At 44.1% G+C, this 16,222-nt stretch overlaps 4 protein-coding genes across 4 annotated transcripts in view; 1 reads left to right on the top strand and 3 right to left on the bottom strand.

Annotated features, from left to right (window-relative positions):
• LOC139339495 (E3 ubiquitin/ISG15 ligase TRIM25-like) overlaps positions 1-16,222 on the bottom strand; it is a 308,448-nt gene that overhangs the window by 87,239 nt on the left and 204,987 nt on the right. The gene's annotated exons all lie outside the window — the stretch shown is intronic.
• Positions 769-6,954, bottom strand: psmb5 (proteasome 20S subunit beta 5). Its single transcript, XM_070974110.1, has 3 exons — positions 6,711-6,954; positions 4,575-4,881; positions 769-1,451 (listed from the first exon to the last, which is right to left on the bottom strand). Exons 1-3 carry the CDS (start codon positions 6,933-6,935, stop codon positions 1,168-1,170), a joined length of 816 nt encoding a protein of 271 aa, XP_070830211.1. The 5' UTR covers positions 6,936-6,954; the 3' UTR covers positions 769-1,167.
• On the bottom strand, positions 7,247-8,583 carry psmb11a (proteasome 20S subunit beta 11a). Its single transcript, XM_070974124.1, has 3 exons — positions 8,580-8,583; positions 7,697-8,061; positions 7,247-7,573 (listed from the first exon to the last, which is right to left on the bottom strand). Exons 1-3 carry the CDS (start codon positions 8,581-8,583, stop codon positions 7,247-7,249), a joined length of 696 nt encoding a protein of 231 aa, XP_070830225.1.
• On the top strand, positions 9,219-16,115 carry prmt5 (protein arginine methyltransferase 5). The gene is made up of 16 exons (XM_070974108.1): positions 9,219-9,333; positions 9,655-9,773; positions 10,860-10,945; positions 11,148-11,282; positions 11,391-11,503; positions 11,618-11,667; positions 11,783-11,946; positions 12,463-12,624; positions 12,710-12,787; positions 13,605-13,663; positions 13,932-14,054; positions 14,306-14,481; positions 14,667-14,870; positions 14,952-15,062; positions 15,167-15,231; positions 15,338-16,115. The coding sequence occupies exons 1-16, from the start codon at positions 9,236-9,238 to the stop codon at positions 15,488-15,490; spliced, it is 1,896 nt and encodes a 631-aa protein (XP_070830209.1). The 5' UTR covers positions 9,219-9,235; the 3' UTR covers positions 15,491-16,115.

Below are 16,222 nucleotides of genomic sequence, written 5' to 3'. Positions count from 1 at the left end.
TATCCCCAAGGGCACATGAACAGTCACTCTGTCACTTTCTGCTTCCATTGAAGACACAGTTCCCATCACTTCATTTACCAAGAGCAGCATCACAGATGAAACCCGCTCATTTCCATTTATCGAAATCCCATTTCTATTCCATCTGCTACCCAGTCACCTGTGAAACTAGTTTTTAACCATGATTTGAAAGTGCACTGGCTTCAGATGTCTACCTGATCCCCTTTACTAGTGTTTATTCCCGACGATAAAACCGCTGGAGGGGCACACACCGCCAGCGCAGGTCGTTACATTGTAAAACACCACGGCAGGGTGGCACACAACATTGCGCATTGAGAAGCTAAGTGTGTCGAGGAGGAATTAAAGAATAAATTTCCCCTTCCAATTAAAAGACGTATTTGTGCAACGTGAGTGGAGGAAGGGAACATTATCAATGAGGGGAAGAAAACACACTGTTACAACTCAGGAGGCACAATTACTGAGGCTTGTGGTATGCAATTAAATCGTGCTATTTAGACAGCGCTACTCCCTGCTAATAAACACAGAACATATAGAGGAGACAAAACAGGCATCGGATGTACCTCCAGATCCTAACAGCTGGGGGAACAGATGACTAAAAAGTAAACACAAATCGGAGCAAAATGACTACATCAAAGGAGGATGAGGCAACGACGACAATACATTCATATAAATTCTGAGAAACATATCTATTCGAGATGTTGAGACCTAAAGGTAAAAATCAGCACTCATGCAAAATAACAAAAACAATACTGCTGAAAAAAGAACATCACAGGTTTTATTGAGAAAGATGTAGTTTTCCAGGGTATGATCCAAATGAAATGTATGTAGGGCAAGCACCACACTGCTCCCACACTGTATTAAAGCATGTTTGAGTCATCGCCCCCCCTCTCTCTGCAGCCCCTCAGATCACACTCAGTGCAGGGTGAGTGGAGATCACTGGCATTGTTAAAAATGTACAATATATAAAGCTTTAAGCTAGCAACAAGTCAAACTAGGTCACAGAAGTTGTATAAGTGGAAATCAATCAGCAGATGAGTCCTCTTTATTAATATGTCAACCCTACTGACATTTCAGAACATCTTAACATTGGATACTAGAACAAACTCCTAACCTTCCCTATTCTCTCTCCCCACTCTGTTGTCCCAATGACTACGCCTGATCCTTGTACTGCTGGTGCAGCATGAGCACATCCTCTTGGGAGACCCTGGTCCAACCCTTGCTGTGGACGTGGTACAGGTTGACCTGCCCGCCGCTGTAGGCATCACGATATGTGGCCTGGTAGATGGCACGGCGGCCTAGCTCGCAGGCCTCTTCCACAGACAGGTCATGCCGCAGGCCACTGTCCATCACACCATAGGCGTACATGGAGCCGGAGCCCACGGCGAATAGGTCACCACACACGCGGTTCCCCTCTGAGTCGACGTAGTACAGCCCTGAGGACAAAGAACAAAAGGCAGGTCAAAAGGGTGGGAAGGCAAAGGAAGGCAGGAAGAAACCTTGTAAAAGGAGTAGAGCTGGATGCACAATGGAAGCACACATCCTCCATTCTCCCGACTCAGGTGTTAAGCTTCATCAGGAAATCTGAGATGGTGTGTATCTAACACCACCGCTCCCACACAAACAAACACACAAACTTGTAAGCGCACACACGCCACGTCCTCCAGAGAGAGAATATGAACAGCTGCAACCTCTCCAAGTGAAGTAAGGCTGGCAGATATGAACAGCTGCATCCTCTTCAAGTAAAACGAAGCCGGCCGCGGAACCTGCTGACAAGGCACGGGCCACGTCGCTGTCTGCCCAGGGGCCCTGCTCTAGGCCTTATTGATCCCTGCAAACACGCCAAAAATTAACTATCGACCTGCAACCCGAGCTGCACAGGTAACTGCACCTCGAACCTCAAGGAGGACAAAAAGAAATAAAAAGGAAAGGAAAAAAACAGCTCTCTCAGATCCTGTGGACATCAGACGAGCACAGCACATCCATATGCTCACACACACACACAAGCTTCTACAGACATTTTCTTCACCTCCACACGTGCGCACTACACTTGAATGACGCAGAAGTGTAATCCAACGTGCACTACCGACCCACAATGCTCTGATGGACCTGTGAGGGACAGTTTGCTCCACACCACGCTTCGTGGACACATGCGAGACATTTTGTTCTGCACCATGACACACTCGCTAGGCCTGATCCCAGAGTGACGTGGAACGGGTGACTAGCACCAGCCTGTGAGCTCGCCCACAGCCAGCCTGCAGATGGTAAAAAGACAGCCTGCAAAAAGGCATGTTTTTCATAGCGCTTCACAAAGCGAAACCTGTGAAAATGATCCGCACACAGAGAAACACAGAGACACATGCATATAAAATTGCCTAATATCCACCACTATCGCTCATCTCCCACATTAAAAAACACTTCAGAATGCCCCCAGATTGCACATCCTCGCTTGCAGAGTTCCTAAGCTAAACTAGTGACAGTCTATTAGGGATAGAGAGCCACTTGCTTTTCTGAAAAAAAAAGGGCTTACCATTGCTTTCAACTGACAAATTGCAGCTTCCTCAGCCTGTCGTTAGCTTGCCATGATAATCATCCAGTGCCTGCCTATGCACGGGGGTAATTTGCCATTCTGAGACCTGCCTGTTCCTCTTGAAAACTGTAAGGGACTCGTTAAAAACATAATAGGCAGGGAGAGAGAGTTGTAAAGGCAGGCTCTTGTGTTGAGTACCACAGTTGATGGAGGTGGGTGAGGACTCTTTAGGAGGTCCAAGTATAGAAGCAGAGCAGCCCAAAAAACACTTCCCACATCCATTCCTTTCCAAACACACCTGGGGTCTTTGTAGAGCTCAATGCGATAACGGTTAACGGTCTCTGCACGTCAAACAGTGACGCAGAAAAGCATGAAGGTGGTGACGAGTGCTCAGAAAACAAAAACAAAAACGGGGGGAGGAGGGGGTGAAATTCATGAGGCCCACTTAAAGCAGAAAGCAGGGGCACGGTGCCTGGATGGTGGAGTAATGCAGCGGTGGTGGCCAAGTGAAGCTCCTTCCACTCCATCGATCAACTGACAGGTGCTTAAGGAGCCTTCTTTAAACAGGAGCCCGTGTAGCTGGCTGGACTGACAGCTTTTAGAGGTAGGTAAGGAGCACAGAGCAATGAATGGGTGCTAGTATCAAAGGGACCGGCGTCTGTCTGTCATCTGTCCTTCTTACTAGAATTCACCACTGGATGAGGAGTAAAAAGAGAACAGCAGTTGGAACAGAGGGGGGAAAAACTATTACATCACTCTCTTGGGAGTGGCTGTAAAACTGACACATGGGTCTTCTCTGACAAGGTCTCATATCACACACTATTTTACTTTTTTGTTATGAGAGCTGCATCCCATTTAATCACCTATTACCTCATGATTACCCTTGTCCTTGTAGGGAGCAGCAGAGGGTGCTGCGCAGAGTGTAGTCACTTCCTCTGTCAAGAGCAAAGCCAGTACAGAGTTATCAAGCTTTAACTATGCACTGATGAAGTGTCATAACATTAAACGTTATTATACAGAGCCATACTTGACAAGCTCCTCAACATAGCTTTTATTAGATTTATTGTGCATGCAGCTGAAGACATTCCATCAAGGGAATAAGTGCTCTTGACATGATTGTAGCCAGCTAATGAGCTTCCCGCCTAATCGCGATTGATTTAATTTACATGACATTCACCTCAGCATTCAGTCATTGGCATTGTAGGGGCCATGGCAAAGCTCCCATGCCTATTGAACTGATACAGGGATCATTATTTCCCCAATTGATTGCTCAGGATTTAACACGTGTCATTTACGTTTGTTGGCATACTGGCGAGCCGTCATTGTTCACACAGCCCTCAATGCTTTCCAGACAAAGGCGGCATCGATCTCAGTGGATGTACAGGCATTATGCATACGACCCAATTGTCCGGGGCTGAGACCCAACGTCCATCATCCCACCGCACTCTCGCTGGCCCGCAGTCCCAGCCTTATCGATTTTCCATTACTGTGTCACTGTGGCGGCCTCTTTAAGCACACCTTCTGTGATGTACGGCCGCACACTGCATGCATCCAAAAGCCACAGCTTAAAGTATGAAGAGAGGAGGAGCATAAGAGAGACTACAGTACCATCTAGTGGAAAACAGTGGGAACTACAAGTGTTTGTACTTTTATGAAACAGCATAAATTGCCACAAAACCTCCAGAGTTCACACTGCTGTGCATACAAGGTCATTATATTTTATGGCTAACAGGAAAAAGCTGGAGGATTTCCTGAAATAGTATCTAATATTTAAGTGAAGAGAGTCTGTTATTTAATAGACAGAAGGGCTTGGCGGTTCACCATCAGCCTGATAAACAGCTGTACTGTATTCAACTGAGTGGATTATCGGTTTATGGATACACTGCATGAGCTGTAACTCGAATAAGCATGTGTAGGGTGTCATATTTTGGCGCGTTAAGGCTAGAGTGTGTCAATCAGACCTGAATTACACTGGCTGTATAAACAGAATAGGCCACATGTGCGTATCATAGAAAGATGTTGTATTTACCTGGGCCCCTCTTGTCCCAGCCGCACACCATGGTTCCCATGCTGAGTCCCATGCCCTTGTACTGGTACACCATGTTAGCAAGCAGCTTGGAGGCTGCTGCCACAGAGATGCGCTCCTTGTTGCGAAGCTCGTAGATGCGGCACTGGCGGGCCAGCAGCCGCTCCCAGAAGCTACAGTCAGCAGCTCCTCCAGCCATGGTACCCAGCAGGTAGGGGTTGATCTCAATCACCTTCTTCACCGTCTGTGAGGCGATGTAGGAGCCCGCTGTGGCCCGAGAGTCTACCGCCACAATAACACCATGCTGGAACTGATAGAAACAACAGCAGGAGGACATCAATGAAGCACATGACAGCAGGGGGGAAATACATGACAACAGAGCAGTCACTGGTCAATCAGGTTGTCTACATTTTGAAGGATTCCCTCATAATACATTTCATGACATTATAAACCTATTTGTAAAATATAAATGGCATATCTGACATATCTGCACCAGACGTCTCTTACACCGTCCATTCCTCGGGTTTAGTGCAGGAACTGAACACTACAGACTGGGACACTATGAACCAGACTGGAATACAGGCTCTTATATTTTTTTAATCACTACTTTTTACACAATAGAACCACTTAATATGAATGTAAGACCGTGCGGTTAAATTATCTATTAGGCCGAAATGTGCTGCTGCTTTGCAAAGGTCAGACAGATGCAATATATGGTTCAGCTCTGCCAGAAAGCTGCAGGATAAAAGGGAAGACTTTTGCTCTTCCCTCCAAAACCCTCTACCACCGAACCGACAGTCGCAACATCCTCAGAGTGCTTAAGTGAAGACAACGGATTTGATCAGCCAGATGGAGACGTCTGGTAGGGAGGTTTTCATCGACCAGGGGTTAAGGGATAAAGATGGTGTTATTTTATCTTTTCTTTTTATAAACCAATCCCCTGAAGAGACCAAAACGAACTGCAGGAATGTTGAGTATTTACACTGCTCTGCAGAGGAAAATGCTGCACTGGCTGTTTTCACTGTAATGAAAAGATATGTCACTCAAATGCGATAGTATAGCTCTTTTATTTGTTCTTAATAGTTTCTGGACAACAATGGAGCCCAATGGCAAAGAGGAATAACCTATAAAAGCCTTTTACAAAATCTTTTTAATAGCATGATTTCATTATAATAGTAATATTTACAGAAAGTATAACAGTATAATTACATGATCAAATAACAGATGTGGAAAAATGGAATTAAAAATTGCACAGGCTGTTCTCCTTCCTACCACAGATATTGTAAAAAGCCTGCCACGACACATCATCACTGAATACACACACATTTTGACCTGTTAGGTCCTCTGGTATACAGGTAAGTTACCTTTAAATGGCATAAATAGTTTGTTGGGGCTGAGGGAAAACTGTCCCAAACTCAAAATCTGATGAGCAAAATTAACAATGACGTATTAAACATCTCACCAACTGTGTGCTGCAGTCGCCTTAGCCTCCAGACACGTGATATGTTTAACTTGGAGAACATTAAGGCTTGTGGGTAGCTCTTTATCTTATTTTGCAGTTATTCTACAAGAAAAAAGAAAGTACCTGTAGTACTAGAAGCATACAAACTAATATAGCATTATGTAAAATTCCTATTGGTGACACAATTATATAAATATAATTGTGTCGAGAAATGACTGAACAGGATAAACATAAGCCGACTTAGTTTGTGGTTTGTATAAGTAAACCAGACAAATGTCAGGCGTGGATGCTGCGCAGATGCTGTTTCCACATCTGACACCTTGTTTCCCATTCATGCAGGTGCGAATAGATCCACAGGGCAGAAGCTATAGCTAAAGACATCTATGCAGTAAGTACGGCACTCCTGTCAAAGCCGCACACAGATCACCAGTTCACGTCTATCGAGGTGCTTTTGAAGGCAGAAGTGTCGAACAGCATCATCAATGGCTAACGTTATGTGCAATGATAAGGCGGTTTGTAGCCATGTTAGCATGCTAACGTTAGATGTTAGTATAATGTTAGCTCTAAAGCATAATGTTTATAGTCTGAATGATTTATCGCACGTCTTCTATTGACAACTATAAATACATATGTCTTTATATTGCCGGCTAGCTGCAATTAGCTACGCATATGCTTACTTTGAATGCTAAGGTAGTGGTTCCGTGCAGGAACTCTATTTTCCTCTCGACGCCATCCTCGTCCCCGGCACACAGCGCGTTTTTCACGAAAAAACTGAGGCCATCCCCAGGCGTAGCGTCATATCCCACACCGCTTTGTCCGGGTCCACATTCAAAGGCAAAAGGCTGACAATTATCAAATGAAAAATCCGCACAATCACTGTTCAACACACTAGCAAGAGCCATCTTTGAAACTGTGTGATGAGCAAGCAACTTCCGCCGTGTAAGGATGCGAAAATATATTGAGTCATGGTGGGAGGCCCGCACAGCGCCCCCTGTGTTTGTGGCGGAGTGAAAAAAATATTGGCTTACTAGTAAAAATCTGTAAACTATGACAACACACAAAAACAAGATTTCAAGGCTATAACAATTTACTAACTTTGGTGCTAGCACATGAATTATGAAGTAAAGATTTATTCTAGCTAGCTAACAAAAATGAAGAAGGTGTCTGATTTTACAGTTTGTAACATTTAGCCTTCCTGAACCCTATTAATCTATTAGATCATTCTTTTTCTTTCCTCCACTATCTTTGCCCTCCTCCCCATGTCTCTGTAATATTCCTCTTTCAGGTTCTCTCTCTGTCTTTGGCTCCACCCCTGGTCTGTGATGTGGAAGAGGTCCACATTGTTTCCTGAATAGGCATCCCTGTGAGTGGCTCTGAACACAGCCTCTCTTGCCAAGGAGATGGCCTCTTCCTTACTCAGGCTCCACCTCAGCCCTCCATCCAGGACTCCATAAGCATAAGGAGAGCCTGACCCCACAGAGAAGACATCCCCTTGCAGTTTGGCTCCATCACTGCAGACATAAATAAGCTTTGGGCCACTGCTGGGGGATGCAGACTGCGCCATTGCAATAGTATCTTGGCTACTAACAACAGCTGAGGAGCTATCATCAGTAATAAAGGATGAGTCCTCTGTGCTCTTTGCACTGTCAGTGTTACCCTCTCCTTCATCCCAACCACACAGTGTAAGAGCCACACACACTTCAGTCCCTTTAAAGGGATGCAGCATAAAGGACAGGAGCTTGGCAGTGCCATGTATTGAAAGGCGACGTCTGTGCCGCAGTTGGTAGAGTCTGATCTCCCTGGCAAGAATTCGCTCCCACAGCATGCAGTCTGCACCGCTGCCAGATGAGGTGACCACTAAATGGGAGTGAATTGGGGTAATCTTATTAACATCCGGACAGGCAACAAGCCCCCCAGCACTGGCACGTGTGTCTGCAGCTGCAATGACACCACCTTGGAAGATGAAACCCAAGGTTGTTGTTCCATGGGACAGAGGGAAGGGCCTGTGTGCTGTCACTGAATGGGTGGCTGAGGAAAAGGGGAATGAAGGTCTGCAGTTGAAAGGAGCAGAGTTTGGCAAAGCTGGTATTAAGAAATGCAGTGGGGTCCAACTGTTTCTTGCAGATTTCTTTAGCCTCCTCGGTCCAAAGTTGTAATAGTCAGTCATATGAAAAGACGTATCTGCATCTTCGAAATAAGAGGCAGGAAACCACTTGCGATGCACAAGAGTGTCCTCCAAGCCACAAATATCTTCCAAAGCCATAACGGTGTAAGCAAAGCAGATATTTTTAGATTCCTTGATGAGAAAATCAATGCCTTTCTTGGAGATTGGCAGACAAAAATTCAAACACAGTTTAAACCAGCGTCCATCTTCAGGAAAAAGAGCAAAGAAAGTAATAAGCTTTGTAAATCCCACTATGGTTTGTATTGTTGACTGCTGCTCTGTACTCTTCTTCTCCCATCAACTGTCTGGTCTGAAAGACCCACCGTTTTATCCTTTTATAGCACTCCCACATATAACGCCTTGAAAAAATGCACAACCACACCCATATGCCTGTGTCCAAAAGCATTTGAGTTGACATAAGTGATATTTCATCCCACCTGCTGTGAAAGTGATATCCAGAGAAGCTACTTTCTGCAGACTTCACATGTTGTGCGGAGTGACTGAGTCATCTTGCAAGCTGTGTGCAAAATTAAAACATATATTTCACATCACTTTCAGTTTGTTGTTAAAGGAAAACTGCAACCACACTTTTCATAGCTGTGTCTAAAATACAGCCCAGAGACACACAACAACAGCAAAATTAGGAATAGAGGAACTGAAGTAACAATTACTCTGATGAAATACCATTAAGAATTTTTCTAATTATTATATGGACAGTGGAATCTGTTTTTATGGCTTTTACTTTATATTAAAGCATAACATATGTTTGTGTTACGAAGTACTTCTGTAGAAAAACCAAAAACTTTGACATGAAAGCTTTGATGTGCCAACAGTTGAGTTCAATAATCAAAAACTGGGAACTGAGATGCTCAGTTATCGCGGTAATTTACAGACATGCAACTGAAGTACGTACGACGCCATTTTGGCTCCAAATCATCTCGCTAGCCAATGAGCATGCACGTCCTTGCAGATCCAAGATAGCGCCAGTTTCCTCGTAAACCAGAGCAAGAAGATTGTCCCATTCAATCGGCTCAAATCATGGCGTCTGCCAGCACAGGGAGCAGGGTGTCCTGCGGAAGAGATTTGAATTGCGTGCCAGAGGTAGCCGACACGTTAGCTGCCGTCGCCAAACTCGGGTGAGGAGAGTTCTGCACTCTGCAAGTTCTTTTTTAGTAGATGTGAGCGAACAAGAGAGACGCGCTGCCTTGCTAGCATAAGGTCGCTGCGTGATGCTTTGCTAAGCTAGCCGGTGAAATACCAGCACGTGCGCAATCACAACGATGCTTGACACTGGTATTCAGCGTTTATTACACCCGTATTTGCCCCTCTCCCTTTTTTCATTCAAACCTGTGAGCTGGCTGGGGAATAGCTAAGCAAATGTGATCGCGGTTCACCTCTATTTGACATTAGAAGTCACAGGAATGATAAATAATGTGCTTTCTTTCTCCGGTGTCCAGGTTTGACTTCCTCTGCATGCCCCTGTTCCACTCGAGGTTCAGGAGAGAGTTTGAGTTGGAGCCCGCTAAGTCCAGACCCGGTGCCCAGACCCGTTCAGACCTGCTGCTGTGTGGACGAGGTTCGTGTTTCTACCCTCTCATGTTTCTATCATGTCAGGCGCTTGTAGTTATTGAATTACTTCTCTTGCTGTCTATAAATTCGGTAAGTGCACCCTTGTATGCTGGACTAGGCCTGCCGTGACACCAAAGATGATGGATGACTTAATGTTTGATTCTGATGGATCAAGTGAAAACGTATATGTTCAATTAAATCGGTAATTATAGTTATCCAAGCCAGGTTCCCATGTCTGTTCAGGTCTTATTTTAATATATGAAAACTTAATACAGCACCTTACTGCACAGCACATAACAGAGCTGCAACTATTATTTTCATTATTAATCAATCTGCTGGTTATTTTTCACAATCATTTTGTCTACGAAATGTTAAAAAATGTGCTCATCATCATCAGAGTGCAGAGACTTCAGATTGCTTCTTTTGGCCAACTAACAGTCTGAAACCTAAAGAGTCTTCATTTACTGTCATAAATGATAAAGCAAGTCCTTAGATTTAAGAAGCTAGAACCAACAAACGTTCGACCTTTTTGCTTGAAAACTAATCAATTAATTGACTTATCACTGCAGCTCTAGTCCATAATGTTGCCTATTTGCATGAATGCAAGGTATATTATTTGGTATTATCATCACTGTAGTTTACAGTTTTGTAATACATATTGAACTTTGAATATGGACTTTGTTTTAGGTTCTGTTTCTATTCTCAGACTTAATTCTAATCTTATGTTTTGGGTTGTTTTTTTTTTTTTTTTTTTTTTTTTTACAACAGCCTAATGTATTTATAAAACATAATGCAAGATATGTTGGAGGTAGAAGATAAAGTCTGGACTAATTTGGTGTCTATCTACCTTAATCTAGGTCATGACAGCTGTTAAATGTCAATCATATGATCAAACAATCAATTTAAGAAATCAGATCATGAAGAAATCAGACATATTGTTGCTTATGTGTGACTTGGCTGCCATAACGCTGGCATTGATCACTTACTTTTTTCAAACCAGGCCAGTAAGACAGATGGATGTTATCACTGAGAGCTTAAATGACTGCAGGGATTGACAGGAAATGCCAATAACTTTCCATTCTGCTTTGTCTAGACTGGAATACTCTTATTGTCGGGAAGCTCTCGCCATGGATCAACGCAGATTCAGAAATCGAGACAGAACGCAGAAACTCAGAGGCCGTAAGTTTAGGACAATTTCTTTGCCGTACGCTTTCTTTGAGGCCATCATAGATTTTGTTGCTGGAGACATTTTTCTGCTCTCAAGATTTGATAGCATGAGTGAACTGATCTTGTCCGGTGTCTCATATCTGCTGCTCTGGATCTGTCTCATCGTATCATCCTGCCATGCCCTCATCACTCTTCTTCCTGTGTTTCTGTTCAGGCTCTGGCCCAGGAGCTGAACTTCTCGGCCTACCTTGGTCTGCCTGTCTTCATGATCCCTTTAAAGGGCCCTCATAATGCCAATCTAGCCCGCCTGCTGCTCAATCACATCCATACCGGACACCACACCTCAAATGTAAGACACAGCATTAACAAACTCAACATGTGCACGTAGATTGCAGAAAAGTCAGTCAGACAGCTTCATTCATCAGCTAACCGCCGGCGTCCTCTGCATCTGATTTAGTTCTGGATACACGTCCCGCTCATGGCTTCAGAGGATGTGCGGGAAGATCTGATTGAGAATGAACCGAGTGCCGGCCTTGATGACACGAACGTTGATGAGAAGACCTGGAGCTGGTTAGTTTCACACCGGCCCGCTTCCATTAGCGTGTTGTCTGCATGCTAAAACAGTTGTCATTGATTTCCTTTAAAATCGTGGCTCATTCTGTTTACTTGCCTCTGCTCTTTTAGGTGGCACTCATTCAGAACCCTTTGTGATTACAACAAGAGGATCTGTCTTGGTGAGAGAGCACACCATGAAGCAACAGCCTGCGGCAAAGTCAGTGCATTAAGAAATAATTATGCTCGTGTTTACTACTGAAAGTGTCTCTTTTTTCCCCCTTTGTATTCCTTAAGCCATTGAAGTAGGAGCAGACATGCCGTCTGAAGCTGTGATCGATAAGTGGCTCGGGGAGCCTATCAAAGCTGCCATACTTCCCACCAGCATCTTCCTGACTAATAAGAAGGGCTTCCCTGTTTTGTCAAAAGCCCATCAGCGTATAATCTTCTCTCTTTTCAAGGTACGACCCCAATTCCAAAAAAGTTAAAACACGATGTTAAACATATATAAAACCAGGGTGTAGTCATTTGCAAACTAACTGACAACGGTTTTATGAGGTGTTACTGAGCTTATGTAGTAATGTCCTTTATATCATGTGCTGAACATTTCCCCAACCTGCTGCCATTAAACCTGTTTACCTGTGGAATGTTCCAAACAGTGTTTTTGGAGCATTCCACATCTTTCTCAGTCTTTTGTTGCTCCTGTCCAATTTGTCTGAAACATGTTGCTGCATCAAATTCAGAATAAGCAAATATTTACAAAAATCAATGAAGCTGATGAGGCACAACATTAAATATATTGTCTTTGCGCTGAGTATGCGTCAAAAGGGATTAGCAAATGATCACACTGTTTTATTTATGCTTTACACTGCATCCCATCTTTTTGGAATCTGGACTGCATAACAGATTCGACTGAAATGAATCACCAGCCAAATGCATCAGTGTGGACTAAGTAGAAAAATGGTCTCTTTCCTTAGTTGGAGGCCCAGTTCATCTTCACGGGAACCAGTCGCCACACTGAGAAAGACTTCCGCTCCTACCTGCAGTACCTGGAATACCTCAATCAGAACCGGCCTGCACCCAATGCCTACGAGCTCTTCGCCAAGGGCTATGAAGACTACCTACAGTCCCCCCTCCAGGTAAGCAAGCGCTCATTTGTGCTCATGTATTTGAAATGTGTGTGTCTTGTGTATTTTTCTAAGCTTTTTTTTCTGCCTCCTTTAGCCACTAATGGACAACCTGGAGTCTCAGACATATGAAGTGTTTGAGAAAGACCCTATTAAATATTCTCAGTACCAGCAGGTAAGACCATCAGACACAGCTGTAGCTGCACCTGGTAAAACATCTCAGAGTATTAGTTCATAACGGAGTGTAAATTAACATGCAGGAGAGAGAACATGCAAACACAGTGTATGCATTGTGCCCTCCACCGAGGGTACAGAAACATTTTTAGACCTGGTGTTGATGTAATGCTCAGTGTTCATGCTTCATACAACCTGCTCCAATTTCTTGTTGCATCTGTAAACTATTGATTTGTGGCCATTTTTCATGAAGCTATGTGAAGTGGCTATTTGATGCTGTTTTTAGTTAAGTTTAGATTTCCCTCCTTTTCAACAAATTTTCAGTGTACTGTATATTGACTCAGGTGGGGTTTTTTCAAGTGTTGAGTAACCCACAGACCCAAAAGACAGCTGTTCAAATCCCAGACATGTCCTACTCTTCATGTTTATGAATTTGGCACCACACTATGGAGATGTAAATCTTAAATTTGTGGGATACATTTTAATTTGTCGTCATTGAGTAGCCTGTTGGAAAGTGTATTCATAGAAGACCCACTGGTCTGACAGGAGACTCCAGACAAAAATAGAAATGGTAGAGCAGCGATCATAGCTGTCTCGCCCATTCTTACACTGAGCTTTTAGATTAATTCCATTTGCTGTTTAATCAGTGTTTAACTGAAGGGTTGTACAGCTTGTTAACGGACGGTACAGATTGTCCACTTTTGCAGAACATCGCTGACATGTCTCGCTCTGTGTGAAGTCAGCTTTAGACGAGTTGTGCTCTGTAAGAGTTTGTTATGCAACATATTGACACTTGTGTTTTGCCTTTCTGGCTACAGGCTGTATATAAATGTCTACTTGACAGAGTCCCAGAGGAGCAGAAAGACACAAATGTTCAGTGAGTATCTCATATCTGTGTATAAACAACGATAAAAGTAGAGTTTGAATTCAGAAATTGGTGTGAAAATCTCTCTGTGTCTGCATAATGATTCATACCTGGTGATTGAAAACTTGCAGACTCTTCCCTTGATAAAGCTCCATGTGATACCTCCAGCAGTAGAACAGGCTGATGTGCTTGAGAGGAAATAATGACAGTGTTAGAGTGAGATGAGTCAAGACTCAGTGATTGCAGCAACCTCAGGAATGATGTTGTCTTTTTCTCACAGGGTGCTGATGGTGTTGGGGGCAGGTCGGGGTCCGCTGGTCAATGCCTCCCTGCGTGCTGCCAGACAAGCAGACAGGAAGCTGAGGGTGTACGCCGTGGAGAAAAATCCCAATGCTGTAATCACGTGAGTGGACTGCTGGCCTTTATGTCAGCGCACATGTCTCCGAGGGACAAATATTCACAGGCAAATACTTGCCAGTGAATGACTTTTTAACTTTTATCATGTGAACACACCCGTTTGGGTCCAGTCTCACAGGATCATGATATTAGCAAGGCTGGATTTGGGAAGTTTCAAGCCTGTCTGGTCGATTTTATAAGAATGTGTGGAGTGGAAATTTAAACTAGTGATGCTAATGCTGGCTGATACTTGTTCAGGCTGGAGAACTGGCGCTTTGAGGAGTGGGGTGATCAGGTGACAGTGGTGTCATGTGACATGCGGGAGTGGGCAGCACCTGAGAAAGCCGACATCATCGTCAGCGAGCTGCTTGGATCGTTTGGCGACAATGAACTCTCCCCTGAGTGCTTAGATGGAGCGCAGCACTTTCTCAAAGGTACTTCAGTGTTGTGGTTTGTGTCAACTCTTTGATTTGCTTTTTTAAAGAAGAAGAATCAACTGTGTATGCAGACACTGTAGCTGCAGAGCACCCTCAGTTGTTTGCCAAATCAAACCATTCTATTCTTCCTTGCATCTCAAGTCATTTTTTCTTTCCCCTCTTCCTCATCACATCACTCTCAGATGATGGAGTGAGCATCCCTTGTTCCTACACGTCCTTCCTGGCTCCACTGTCCTCCTCAAAGCTTTACAATGAAGTAAGGGGATGCCGGGAACGTGACAAGGACCCAGAGTGCCATTTCGAGACGCCCTATGTAGTGCGCCTCCATAACTTCCACCAGTTGGCAGACCCCAAACCGTGCTTCACCTTCACACACCCCACTACAGGTAGACACAAACACACTTGACTCATATTGTATACCAAGAAACAAAAACGTTGGAGTGATCACCCTTCCTTTCTTCTTTCAGATATGAACAATAACCGGTATCAGTGCCTCAGATTCTCAGTGGGTTGTAACTCAGTGCTCCACGGTTTTGCTGGTTACTTTGAGACCACGCTGTATAAAGATGTCACTCTCAGTAAGTCGTCTTTCTAAAGAGGAAGTCTCCTTGTGCTAAAATTGGATCAAAATATTAAAAATATTAATGTTTTTGTGTGTGTGTGTGTGTGTGTGTGTACACAGGTATAAAACCAGATACACATTCACCTGGAATGTTCTCCTGGTTCCCCATCCTCTTCCCCCTCAAAGTAAGTTCTACCGTCAGTACCCAATAAAATTCCTCTGCCTTCTAAATTTAACAATACACATCGTTGCATTCACATTAATCTGACCGTCTTCCTCAAATTCTCCTAGCAACCCATCTCCATATCCCGGGACGATGACATCACGGTGCGATTCTGGCGCTGCAACAATGGGAAGAAGGTGTGGTACGAATGGGCCGTGACCGAGCCCTCCTGCTCTGCCATCCACAATCCAGCAGGACGCTCCTACACCATCGGCCTGTGAAGATGACATAACAGCACACCCGTCAGCAGGCGCACACACACACACACGTTTCTGTAAGACTCAGTGGCAGTCAAAGTGGAGGTGGCCCGCCTCTTTTTATAAACACACAGTGAAAACCTGGACTTGTGGTGCAAAACCCCTAAAGTGTGGTCTGGCTTTTAAAATGACCAGTGGAAGGCACTTTTCGAGCCGGCCGTGAAAAAAGTTGATTGGATAAACCAGATTTTCAGGTCTGTTTTTGAGGTGTCTGTTTGAGCAGGCATGGACTTATCACCTGTACACAAAGTGTATTGTTGCTGTGGGATTGGCTCGTTGAGATATGGTCAAACACCTCGCCACTGGTTTATTTTTTAAGATCTTTTTTTCCCCTACTGTTCTGAACAGGCGTTGCAGACATACATACTCGATCCACCTGGACCTTTGCCTTATCAAACTCACATTCCATACTGATACTTTAGTACTGATGAAATGCACTTCTCAACTACGTCAGAGGAAGGTTTCACTCTTCGGGTCACATAGCATACTGTTTGGTGGCTGTCTCTTCCTACCTTTGTTTTTTTGTTTGTTTCTATATGTTTGAACCATGTCAATAAAGACAACACTGTAATGTGCTCTGTACTTTGATACCTCCACACTCTGCATGTTTTTGGGAATGGTATTTAAAGGAGCCAGGATGACAGGAGCAGTGTTAGTACAACCCGAATTCCAAGGTTAGGATGCTGTGTAGGGAAA

The sequence above is a fragment of the Chaetodon trifascialis genome, chromosome 11 (genome assembly GCF_039877785.1).
Source record: "Chaetodon trifascialis isolate fChaTrf1 chromosome 11, fChaTrf1.hap1, whole genome shotgun sequence".
Lineage (NCBI taxonomy): Eukaryota > Metazoa > Chordata > Actinopteri > Chaetodontiformes > Chaetodontidae > Chaetodon > Chaetodon trifascialis.
Note: the sequence above shows the minus strand (reverse complement) of the source record. Positions and strands in the feature narration are given on the sequence as shown.

What these genes read in the sequence shown, in the direction of transcription:
- psmb5 (XM_070974110.1), bottom strand. Translation starts at nt 6,935, where the DNA reads ATGGCTCTTGCTAGTGTGTTGAACAGTGATTGTGCGGATTTTTCATTT. An exon ending in CCACTACCTTAGCATTCAAA is followed by an intron (nt 4,882 to 6,710) that starts GTAAGCATATGC and finishes TGTTTCTATCAG; the next exon opens with TTCCAGCATGGTGTTATTGT. An exon ending in CTGGGACAAGAGGGGCCCAG is followed by an intron (nt 1,452 to 4,574) that starts GTAAATACAACA and finishes CTTTGTCCTCAG; the next exon opens with GGCTGTACTACGTCGACTCA.
- psmb11a (XM_070974124.1), bottom strand. An exon ending in CACTGTGTGGTTGGGATGAA is followed by an intron (nt 7,574 to 7,696) that starts GGAGAGGGTAAC and finishes GCATCCCCCAGC; the next exon opens with AGTGGCCCAAAGCTTATTTA.
- prmt5 (XM_070974108.1), top strand. Translation starts at nt 9,236, where the DNA reads ATGGCGTCTGCCAGCACAGGGAGCAGGGTGTCCTGCGGAAGAGATTTG. An exon ending in CAACAAGAGGATCTGTCTTG is followed by an intron (nt 11,668 to 11,782) that starts GTGAGAGAGCAC and finishes GTATTCCTTAAG; the next exon opens with CCATTGAAGTAGGAGCAGAC. An exon ending in CTTCACACACCCCACTACAG is followed by an intron (nt 14,871 to 14,951) that starts GTAGACACAAAC and finishes TTCTTCTTTCAG; the next exon opens with ATATGAACAATAACCGGTAT.